The sequence below is a fragment of the Schistocerca cancellata genome, chromosome 8, assembly GCF_023864275.1.
Source record: "Schistocerca cancellata isolate TAMUIC-IGC-003103 chromosome 8, iqSchCanc2.1, whole genome shotgun sequence".
Classification (NCBI taxonomy): Eukaryota; Metazoa; Arthropoda; class Insecta; order Orthoptera; family Acrididae; genus Schistocerca; species Schistocerca cancellata.
Window position 1 is genome coordinate 375482899 of NC_064633.1, and position 12881 is coordinate 375495779.

Consider the following 12881-nt stretch of genomic DNA (forward strand, 5'->3'; position numbering starts at 1 on the left):
ATATGTGCTCACTTTAATAAAGTGTTGCTATTGGGTTCACTTAAACGCCTTTAGGACTCTTGTCTATTGTTGCAAATAATGCTGTTTGGATAGAAAAGCTTAATCCCTGAACAAAAAGTTGATTAAACATTTTACAGACTTTTCCAGAAATCTGTTTTGAGCTTCCTCAAAATTTTAATAAGTGAGATACCAATTTTGGACAGAAACTCAACTATTTGTTGTTCTACTAACAAAGTATGAAAAACCTGTAAGGGGACAGACTGAAAACGATGATAATTTCTCCATCCAATCATAATGTAAACAACCAAATTCAATGTCATTTGTATTCAACTCCACTGTGAGTATGTAGCTCATTATGTAATTCAATGTTACCTTCCCAGTGCTTGCACAGTGCCTCAACCATCTGAAGACGATCCATGGACAATTGCGCTACGAGTGTCACATCACAACCATCAGTAGAGGGCTCATATTCATAATCCAAAAAGTAGAGATGGGTTCTGAGGCTATTGACTCGTGCACGGCGGAATTCATAACACGGGTCTTCTTCGTTAAGCTGTTATAGTAACAAAGGAGTTGTCAATAGTAAATTTTAAAAAGAGAAAAAAAAACAAAGATTTTATCAGCAATGTGACTTCACTTGCCTTGCTGAGTTCTCTTTCTTTCAAAGAGGGCTTGGTATTGTTGCAACCAAAAAGTTCTCTCCTTAGTAAATTACCATCATATTCCAAAAATGTCAGGTACAAGTTTCGAAAAAACTCAACGTGCTTGTTTTTTACTTTTAATTTTTTTGGAGAATTCCAGTGTATTACCTGCAAAAAAGAATTTGCTTCTGCCAGGAATACATAATTCAAAAACAGCATCATAATATGCTACTGTGCAAATATTACAAATACATTTAAAAAATATGTGCAACCATAGTGCCATTTTATAGTAATGGAATAAATACAATGACTTTAAGAAGTTTCAAAATTCCAGTAATCTCAATTTTGCATTTTAAAATTAGAAAGTGATTTATTAAAAATAAATCTACCATACTTATATACCAGATTTAATTACCAAACATATACCCTCAATTAGATTGCTAACAGGACAAATGAAATTTTAAGAGACTGTGTTAATTAACTTCATTTTCTCTGACCTGCTTATACAATTTATCTAACAAATGAGTTCTCACTTAATCAATGAAGAAATTTAAAAATCCTGTAAATCTTCCATTGTGCCAAAAATGATGAAATATTCATCACGAAAAAGCACTTATGTATGTGTCGACTGCTAGGGTGTCAAGCTGAGAGAGGTGCCCCCCACATGCAACATTTGTGTACAGGGGGTTCCATAACTAGCAGCAGAAACTGACACAGTTGAAAGTATATGATAATATGATCAAAAATGATCCAGTAAATACGAGCCCACAAACAAGCTGCTAGGAGACAGTTGTGAATGTGTAGTTATGTGCCACCACTGACTTCAGCATTAAAAACCACTCTAGGTAACATAAATGTATTTGAAATGTGAACTTTTTGATCAAATTCCATCTATGGGGGCACAAATTTCAATCAAGACCTATCTTAACCAAAAAGGCAATACTGCAGATGAGAAAAATAAAACTGACTGGGAAGATGTGTGTACGACTGTCACGGAATTGCCTATCACAGAAAATTCTGGAAATCATAATATTCATGCACTTACAGTTGCATGTCACATCTCTGCAAATGTTCATCTCTGAAACACTGTGTGAGAGTACTTCACTATGTCATTATGTTTGAGTGAGTGAGAGGTGCAAACATGTTTAGTGACCAGCTGAATGCAATATAAAATGGTGTTCTCAATAAAACAGTGGATATTCATTGTCAACTGTTACGTGAAGCGCAATTCATGGAAAATTTGTGTGGAATGCTTTGCACAAGAGTTTCAGTCTGGAAGAGTTTTGGCAAAACCTCTCAAAGTCAGCAATGCAAAACTTACTGGCAAAATGGCATGAAACAGCCTCTGTGGTGAATTAAAACCATAACTATCAAAAAAGAGTTCAAACAACAGAAATCCGGTGTCAGCCTCAATGTAATTATTTTACAACCCAGTTTTATTTTGCCCACACTATACTTTAAAAGTTACAATGTGTGTCCCATGTCTTGTCCACACAAGCCTATCCTCATAGAATATCTCTCTTTCTTATCACACCCAATTGCACATATAAAAAATTTGACTATGTTCATCAGTATTCGGCTACTATTGTGGCATATTTTCTGAACTTTACCTACTTTCTGGTGAGTTCTTCACATGTAACATACGGCTTAGGCAACTAAACATTATCTTATGTTTAACGTGTCAATATAAAATTAGACATTTTTTTCCTGTCCCACTTCTCCTGATAGGAAGTGACATAATTTGTAAGTTATAGAATTATAAATTTCCTTTGTGAAACTAAAAACGACCACAAGGATTTTGTGTTTTATAATCAGCATGTTTTTACTGAAACAACAGGTCTAGTTCTTTCTGTTTCCACTGAATACATTTAAAGATCTCAGGAATTACTGTAAATGGAAATTGTTTTCTCTATTAATATTTAGCACTGCAATAACATTAAGAAATGTATTTCTGTTAAAAGAGAAATATCTACATAGTAATTATTTTAAAAGAAAAAAAAGCCATTTCCACAATCAACAGATTTAGATTTATTTTTAAATGACCTACTAATAGCCCATGAATGGGCAAACTCTAAAGGGTGGGGGCACCAAATGATCTGTCACTTAGGTAGAAAATGTTCTGGAATCGGCCCTGGGTGGTGAACATACACAATTTTCAATAATTCTGTGCCAGAAATATCAAAGGGTCAAAGGGCCAACTAAAACATCACAAGGAGAATTCATATGAGATAATTGTAAGATCACAATATGACAAAATGATTGGCTAATATTTACATTCAATAGGCAAAATACTAGCACTTCAGGTAGACATAACACTACGAAAAATACACAACACCTCACTTTTGGAACAATTAATTCTGACCACAGGGTGGAAAGACACATAGTTTGGGAAAGAATGAGGAGGATAGGCAGACCACTCGGATCCCAGCTGGAAGGGACAACAGGCAGCTCCCTCTCTAACAGGGTTCCCAGTGACCTGCCTTTCCTTTGCAACCTCCCAGTCCTAACCCTCTTTCCTATTTGAGGAATTAATAGTTCCAAAAGCTTGGAATAGTTTTACTGCTTTTAAATGTGACTATTGGCAGTATTGGTATTTCACCTCTGGACTGTATGTACAGGCCAGCCTTTAGAAAAACTAAAATATTCAGATATGACGTGATTCCTCTACATTCAATCACTATGGCTTAAGGCAAGTAAAGAGCGGAAATGGAAAATGTTCTAAGTGCCTGCCCCCCCCCCCTTTTTTTTGTTTTACAAAGCTATTGGAGTTCTCAGTACTCTATTGTATGTACCCAGATTTGATCCACATGACAAACGGAAAAAGTCTTTGGCTCTGAGCACTATGGGACTTAACATCTGTGGTCATCAGTCCCCAAAAAGTCTTTAGGGGATACACTACTAAGTGGTGAATGGTCTTTGTGTCAAGCTGTGCTTCCCCCTGGAGTCCCAAAATCTAAAAAATGTGAGAAATGGTTTTGTTGGCTATGATGCAGCTAGTTAAAAACTTGATGCTGTATTTTTATTATCACAGACAAAACAGTGCCGCAATGTTAATGGAATTTGGAATAAAAACTTTCTTCTTGTTTATATTGTCAAAAACTGTCATTTTTTAGACGTATACAAGTTGATTCTTGCAAATAAGAAAACAGTAACCAGCTACTGTTTAATAATGCAATTTATTTACACGAATAGTGCCATTACCATTTAGAACCAACAGGATCAGTTTGAGTGGTCATATTGTTGTTTACATTAGTTGTTGGTAAAAAAGCAACAATTAATATAATATAAAACATGAACTAAATATAAACCTATTGGTTTGAAACCAGTAACAGTGCTATTTTTGCAAATAAATAGCACTGTTAACAGTAGTTGATTACTGTTTGCTTCTTTGCAAGAATAAACTAGTAAAAAATTTCTTTTTGGCACTCAGAACCAGTCACTTTTCTGATACGGCTTTTAAAACATTTTTAATAAAGTATTTATTTTTGAATTTTACTCATTATTTTTTGTCGGCATAATTCCATCCACACAAAGACACACTGTTTTTTTCATTCTCCTGGCAACTATTAGGTTTGTACTCAAATGTACAACTTTCAATTTTGACAGCAATATTGTATGAAGTGTCTTCAAACTGTGCTCTCTTTAGTGATCAACTCATTTAAGTCTTAGCTAACACAACTTAAAAGCTCAGAGCTTGTTCCCAATTGAAACGACAGTTTTCTTTTTCTTGTTTTCTTCCTCTTGCATTTAGTTGATTTCATTTCATGTAGTACTTAGCGTATATGTACAAAAGAAGTAGAGTGTTTGTACAGATTGAGATGTAGGTCCTCCTACAAATAGGCACGTGAACCATTTTTCGGGTTGGAGGAAGATGAGGGCATACCAGCACCATACATGACCATGCTTTGCAAACCACTACTGGTATTCAAAGCAATCTTCAGGTTGTTGATGATACCCCCCAACTCCCCCCCAAAAAAGAAAAAAAAAATGTCAATTCGCTTTCCTTACTTTCCACCACCTTTCTTTTTGTTTGTTTTCATGTGGGCGACACATACAACAGAAGGAAGGAAGGAAGGTTAAATACCTTAACATACTTCTGTATGACAGATTATACATCATACTTTGCTTTTAGTGGTTTCACTTTGTTTGATGTTAGTTTATTCACTGCACTCAAAGAAACATTTCTTTCATAATTTAACAGATGGACTCCTACTTTCAGTCTTGGCTATTTGTCATCTCCCTTAATCAAACATGATTATTTATCATCTAGTGCCATCCGTTCCACTCAATGTTCAACTAACCTTGAATGGGTAGCACAAAAACATGTATACATAGAAAACAACATCAACTACAAATAAAGACTTAAAACATATTCAAAGCTTCTGAAAAAAGTGTGCTTTGACAGGAATACTAGGTATCCATTAATTTAAACTAACACTTCCAAATCGTATACTGGTCCTAGTTTGTCAATGGAAGAAAAACAGGAAGGCAGGATATAGTTTAACTAGAACATGAATGACAAATGTAATGAGTTTAATCATAAGTTTGGATAGCACAAATAGGGGCAACCATTATGTCCGTTCCCTCAGTGTCAAAAAAGCTTGGAGGAAACGTCTAATGTGAAGAGCAGTGTAACTCAGGAGAAAGTTTGGAGATTATTTCATGCCTGTTATATAGGGAAGAGGTGTGAATATTCACAGGAAGGACACATTTGCTAGTCTTTTTAGGTGTGACCTACAGTTCAAACACTAAACATTATTTCACATCCCTCCTTTTGTACTTGTATGCTTCTCTCATCCCACATGTATAAAATATTTGCAGTTGTTTGTTCAACCAATGTAACAGCATTTCCCAATTGTTGTTTTTTTGTGACTATTGTTGGTTCTTTCATAACAATTATAGTTTTATCAGGATCTTCATGGGTATGGGTATGGGTATGGGTATGGGTGTGTGTGTGGGAGGGGGGGGGGGTTTGGGGGGGGGGGCAAGAGGGAGGAGAGGGTTGCAGGAGAGTGTGAGGGGGGCATAGTGTGATGATACAAACCTTCAGGTCAGTGACTTCTGTGTAGCACAGCTCACTTCGAGTATTATCACTGAGTTGTACATTCCATTGACAAGGTAAATTGTACACTAGATATGGATGTTGCTTTATTATTGCATTGAATATGTCCTGGTCTGCAAGGCTTGTGGCAAGCATGGTAATAAGGTCCTTCTCAGCAATGAGGCGCCACAAGTGGCCCCATCCCAGTTCACGCAAGCGTTGCAATTGCAGAAGTATCACTCCTGTGTTATACCTGATGACAGAAAGCCGTGTGAATGGAAGTCAAGATTTTGCAGGATCATTTTTACTTATTAATACAATAATTGATGTCTTATTAATGATGACTTGCAGAACACATGAACAACCTGTTTTAACAGAAAGTACCAAGTTTTGGGTGACAAATAAATAAAGAGAGGTTTAACAGGAAGAATGTGTACTCATGCATCTTAAATCTGTTCTGAAGAATAACAAAAGTTTGACAACTTAAGCAATTGCATTTACATTTTATGTGCCTGTCTGACATTCAGCACTTCCTTTTAAAGGTGGAATGTGGTACACTTTCTCATTATTAAACAATGTATTCAAAATAGGATCAAAGGAACAACTTTAGGTGTGTTTAGTTTACTGCACTGATTTACATACTGCTGCATTTAAAAAAAAGAGTTGCAAAACGTAACAGAACATGTGATGACTGTTCACATGAAGAATCTCCAAGAAAAACAGTTTAGTTCTCTGTTTAAATCTGCAGCACCACTATTCATTCTGACTGTGAATTTAATGGCATTTAGCCTGAGTACATATATTTACTAAGATTAACACTGACACCATCATCTTGATCTCTTATGTGGAGTGCACACTGGTGTGATATGATAACTGTCACAAGATAAATGTGATTTGTAATTATGTGATTATCTTTGGTCTTTTCTATACAATATGATGGATAGCTGTAGATTTTTCTGGGTAAGTTTTAATTGTGAGCTTGTTGAATGATGATGCTGTGGTGGTTACGGTACTGGAATTTAAATACAAAGAGAGAGAAAAGGAAATATTGGGTACATCCATATAATCTGATTCATGTGAAGTACACTTCGACATTTGTTTCATCAGAACTGTCTTAAAATGAAGCTAGGTTTCAACAATTTTATGAAAGGAACCCAGAAATTTCTAAGAATTGATTGTGAAAAACTACTCATTACACTAAGATAAGTCACTGCAATAAAATTAAAATTCATTAGAAGCTTATAGTACTCATCATTCAGTAAGGAGGAAAACTGCATTGAAAATGTAACTATGCTTTAAGAAACTGAGAGATTTGTGAGTAACAAGCAATTTGATCATCAAAGTATTAGTTGTGAAAGGATCAAAGTTAATATTTCCCCCCCTGTGTGGTATCCGACTGGTTACGTCCGTACTCAAAGAAAATGGAGTACTCAAAATTTCTCTATCAACCTCATCCAGCAATTCAGTTGGTAAATAGGTTCTGTTGCCGGTAAAAATATTCATGTGGAATGGTTTGGCAATGCAGAATCCAGTTATCTCAATTACAGTGGTTACTTTTCAATTGTTCTCGTCGCTGTGGCCAATGCACGTGGAATTTTTACTGCTATTCATGTTTTGGACTACTGAATAAATAGTAATGATGCAGTATTTTGTTCATCAATAATTTGTCAATTTTTAAAACAAGTTAAACAGTTTGTCTCAAATATAACAACTTTGCCAGGTAATATAGTGGACACCCAGTTTCCACATGATTTTTTCTGACAAAGCTTTCCCTCTACTTCCATACTTAATACAACCTTATCCAAAAAGGGTGTTAAGCAAGATGAAACAAATACACAGTTATTGACTTTCTAGAGAAGGAAAAATGCAAAATGTGCTATCGGAACTTTGTGATCAAATTTTATGTGCCTGAGTGACTAATATCTTGCAAACAGAAATGCTCAGCGAAAATAGTAAAGGCAGCATGTATCCCACATAGTTTTATTCACATTCATGGAGGAAAATTTTATGATTTAAATTATTTCAAGATTTCATGTTGTGCCTGTGCTCAATAACACCACTTTTCCACAAGCTATATGCTTGCAAGATAAATAAACTATTTTCTCAATTCTGAATTAGCAACCCCTATACAATGGCAATATGCATACTGAAGTAGGCAATTATATACCTTGATACTAAGTAATAGAGTTAATTATAACACCCTTCTTATCAGTGTCTTTTAATTCCGCTGCTATCTTCTTCCATGCCAGTCCTGTGATGTTATTTTTAATGTGTAATTCCACAAAAATAGATTTATTTGCACAATGTTGATGAATAAGTTAAAAAACATATTTTTCTTTGTGTTTGTCATCTTGATGCCACAAAACATAATCTGAACTAATCAGTGAGAAAACAGCATATTGTGTCTCTTGACAACGAACTGAAGGAGAGATGTCACTATCACAGCTGTGTACCTGTTTTGCACCTAAAGCGCATTTAAAAGCACAAAAGTTGTGTCTATCGTATACGATAATTGTCATATTGCTCCAGTATGCACACCGCCTTATACCTCGAGCAGAATATTAAGAGCAAATATACTTACAATAAAGGTTCGGTGACAGGTGACTGAAAAATCTTATAACTATGATTAACTACAATAAAACTGATAACACAATGGAAACTGCCATTAAGGCAGACTGAATTGGCAAAGCAAGTAGTGAGCAAGGAGTAAGTGGAGGGGGTCCAAAAAGGGGAGCATAGGTCCAAGGAGCTTTAAACAAATAATAAATACAGAGAAATAATATGATGCAAAGATGTGAAGGATATCCTCTCCAAAAACCTACCCTCATCACAAAAGTAGCATTCCATCATCCACCCAATCTATGCAGTAACCTAGTTCCTGCCTATACCACTGTACTCTCAGTCCCTCGCCCCACTGGTCATTTCATATGGACAAACCTGGCATAAGACCTGTATCATACATCCGTCTTATTTTACAGTCCAGTCTCAAGCATTTACTATCACGCCGAAAGAAGAACCACATTTGAAATCTTCCACGTTATATTAACATGTGTAGCAATTAGTTAGCAGCATTCTATGTCAGTAAAACAATTAACCAACTGACTACGTACACATACAGCCATCAACAATATGTACCTGCATATGTGAGCAACAAGTTGTGAATTGCACTGCACACCACAGCACCGACGACTTGAATAGTTGCCTCAAAATGTATGCCATCTGTGTCTCATCAACTCCTCTGAAGTGCACAACTGGTAACAGTTCTTACAGCATGTTGTTGTTGTGGTCTTCAGTCCAGAGACTGGTTTGATGCAGTTCTCCATGCTACTCTATCCTGTGCAAGGTTCTTCATCTCCCAGCACCTACTGCAACCTACATCCTTCTGAATCTGTTCACAGCATATCCTTCACAATTTTACAGCTCCTTGGCCCTAGTAAGTCCCCATACGCAATGGCTCATTCTGACTGCCTTGATCTTACTTTTTCCTCTCCTGTCTTTTTCCATGGAAATAGAGAAACTTGTCTGACTTTTCAATATCTATAAATATTTGCTGTCCGAATCTGGATCTGTTCATGTTATTGATAATTCATTTGATAATATGATACTCACAGCTCTGCATGTCATTTGCTTTGAAATGCCCATTTCTCTACTCATGTCACATATCCAGGCTGTTGCATTCTATTTAGAATCTCTGTTTCAGGATGATAGAAATCACTGAAAGTTAGTTAATTGTCAGCACTTGCTTTGATGCTAGGGTTTCACTGGATTTATGCATGGACACAACTCAATAATCTTTTTCGTTAATTGGGAAAAGTATCTTCTTAAAAGGTGCTTTCATATGTATTTATTGATTTTGTATGTTTCAGTTGCTAATAATGATCCAAAGTCTATAGTGTGATTATGTTGCACCACAGTTTGGAATCCACATTAAACTGTATGTCCCCCTATAACTAGGGACAGGAAAATATTGTTTTATTTTGTGGATTATTTCGGTGTTGTATTTGTCAGTTTGGTGTCATTTTTTGCCAATTTCAGTGTTATTTTGTCAATTTTTATCAATTATGGTATTTTTTTAAAATTTGGTAATATTCTTTGAAAATTTTTTAAATACTTTTTGACATTTTTTTCCAATTTTGGTGCTTTTTTGAATATCTTTCTTCCAATTTTGGTGTTATTTTTTGCCAATTTTGGAGTTATTTCTTTGCCAATTTTGGAGTTATTTCCTTGCCAATTTTTGTGCCTTTTGCCAATTCTTGTATTAGCTTTTGTTTACTTATTTTTGAAGTAGTTCATTATTTTTTGTCTAATTTGATTGATTTTTGGTGTTTTATTGAAAATGAAAAATATCTATGAATTGCATTGCATTTATTAACATCACAGATCATGTTTATTGAAATTACTGTCCAAAAGGAATCATTTACATTAAACCCATTTAATGTAACTGATTAGAGGAAAAATAAATCAGCAGTCACACATCATAAAACAATTTTTCAAAAGAAGCATTTTCATAAATTCAAATTTTTCTTCTGAACCATGCTGTCAACATTGTGTGGGAAAAGCCAACTGTATTCTACACTTGCCTTCAGCATAGTGTGAGGTATTTCATCTTCTGCAATTCCTGCTGGTGTGGAAAGTTGCTTATCCACTAAATTACAGAAAAAGTGTGTGTGTGTGTGTGTGTGTTTAGAATATGTACATGGCAGTGGCTGACATTCCAGGTACACTTAATGACCTCTTTGCTATGTCAATATTAACAGAATTCATAATTACCATCCCATTGTTGAAACAAGAACCTAAGGCCATAAATACAGAGTTGTATGGACCTATGGCCATAAGAGCCTAATCTGAAGGTGTTGTTGAGTGCATTTTAGATGATTCCTTCACCTCTGCCTGAAGTATTTGTCATGTCATGTTTTTCAAGTCTGCTGGTTTCATCACCAAAAATTCCTTTTTCCACAATAATGAAGGACTCTTTAAATTTGGAATATACATACTAGTTTTATTCAGTGACAGCACATTTCCAGATATTTTTGCGAATCAAAGTAATACAAAAAATGGTACAGTTTGGAGAGAACACTAATGTAATGCATCATTTAAACAGCATACTTTTGTATAAGTAGTCTGCATGAACATATAAATAAAAAACTGCCAAATATGGTACTTCATCTTCACAAACACATAAATCAACATGGTACCTGCTCAGTTGGCTTCTCTCCCACAGAACAGAGCATATGACGCAATGAAAAAGTGTTTCTGGTGATATGAAGGATCACTGAGAATGTATTTTTCAGCTATACATTCAATATTATTTTTATCTATTTCGTGAATGCAGTTTGCAATGATGGCCTGATCTGTTGCACAGACTGATGTTTAGGTTATGATGATAAACTGGTTCAAGTTGATGAATTAGAATCTGTCAGTCATACTACTTGTGCAGCATTATTTAAATTCTTCCATTTGCTGTATGTGACAAACATGATGTTTGCGTGATGTCATGTCTCATGTGCTGTGACTGTCTGATAAAAGCAAATTAAGGACACGTCATGTTGATTTGTATGTTTGTTAAACTAAAGTGTTGTGTTTGGTGGTTTCATGTTTATACATGTGTGTTATGAAAGTTTGCAGTTAAATAATGCACCACATTAAAGATCTCTTCAAAACATATATTTTTTTGTACAATTTGTTATGCGAAAGTGTCGGGAAAGGTGAAATTGGCAATTAAAACTGTCACTGGAATGGAGTTTGTCAGAAGTAGGGTATTCCCTTTTGAAATCACATAATACATAATAGCCTGTTACTTGGAAAATGTTAAGATTATACACAAACCTCAGGCTTAAGGGAAAAAGCAGTTGCAATCCAATTTCAACATTCAATAACTCTCAGCTATGAATATTTGTAAATTGCCATCTTAAAAATCATGATTTTTTTGTATGGGATAATGCCAACGTTCACATTTTGTAGAAAGTAACAACTTTGCATTACTTCAGTTTATTTTTTGCATCATTGTTTTTACGAACTTGTCCTATCCCTACCTATAACTTGACCAGGGTAAGTCAGTTCACAGGTTGGGGGAAGGCAATGGCCATCAACCTCTAACAGGACCATGACTAGTAAAACAATGAGGTGTCTAATAAGAATTCAGACTGATGACAGATTTACCTTTATGTCCTGTCTTCTGCGATCTTAAAGTACTTGGGAAAGATATCATAATTAAATTACTAAATTTCATTATAATCAACACTTTACTCTACACAGACCTATTTTAATTTGTAAGCACTATGATGGTGTTACATATTTCCCCAGAGCACTAAATTCAGTGGTTGGGCATATGTTATTGGTTAGGAATTATATAAATTGTGGATAATCGTTGTTGTGTATAGGAATGAGTCTCCAAGTATGACCAATTACGGTGTGGTAGTCAGAGGGATGACAAAGAGCTTAAGGTTTAGATCCATTGCCACATTTCTTGTTATCAGATCAAGAACATCACACAGATTGTTACCAGCATCTAAAATTTTTGTTGCATCTTCAAAACACTACATCATAGATCATACATTAATTTCTTTTCTTTGATTCCCAACATCAAATATCAGGCTTGATTGTAATGTAATCAATCTCTCTCTCTCTCTCTCTCTCTCTCTCTCTCTCTCTCTCTCTCTCTCTCTCTCTCTCTCTCGCCCCCCTCCCTCCCCCCGACCCTCCCCCTTGATGTATGAGAACTTTATTTTTCTTTATCGACAACTGATAACACATATGAAAGTGGAGCCACACAGGCTGTGGATCTCACTGTATGGGGTTCACTGCTCTGCAAAAGGCACCAGTAAGTACAAGTGGCAGTAAAGAACACACACTACAACTGTTAAGGAAGTTAAATTCTTCATTTGCAAGGCCATATTGTCCGTAGTCGCTTTGCAATTCCTGAGAGTATTTTCATTCCATTGTTAGAACTACAAGAAAATGCGTGTTTTTCTCACCAGATGTGTTTTGCTTTATCGAGGTAAAACATCATCACTGGTCTGTAATTAAGGATATTTACACTTTGGTTTGTTTTTAAGATCAAAAAATAGTTCATTAACAGTTTTTGGTTTTTACTTAACAGTGATTTCCACTTGATGACCTGGCAGAGAATCAACACAGTATCTTTCTTTCCTGCTGGTATTCCTCCGCCTGGGAACACAAAAAAAAAGTTCCAGGATGCA

General features: G+C 35.4%; 1 protein-coding gene across 1 annotated transcript in view; it reads right to left on the minus strand.

Annotated features, from left to right (window-relative positions):
- LOC126094601 (xylosyl- and glucuronyltransferase LARGE1-like) overlaps positions 1-12881 on the minus strand; it is a 154631-nt gene that overhangs the window by 75995 nt on the left and 65755 nt on the right. Inside the window, exons 7-9 of the mRNA XM_049909074.1 lie at positions 5686-5935; positions 642-809; positions 373-553 (exon numbers count right to left, since the gene is read on the minus strand). Coding sequence (XP_049765031.1) covers positions 373-553; positions 642-809; positions 5686-5935 — 599 coding nt within the window. The remainder of the gene's footprint in view (positions 1-372; positions 554-641; positions 810-5685; positions 5936-12881) is intronic.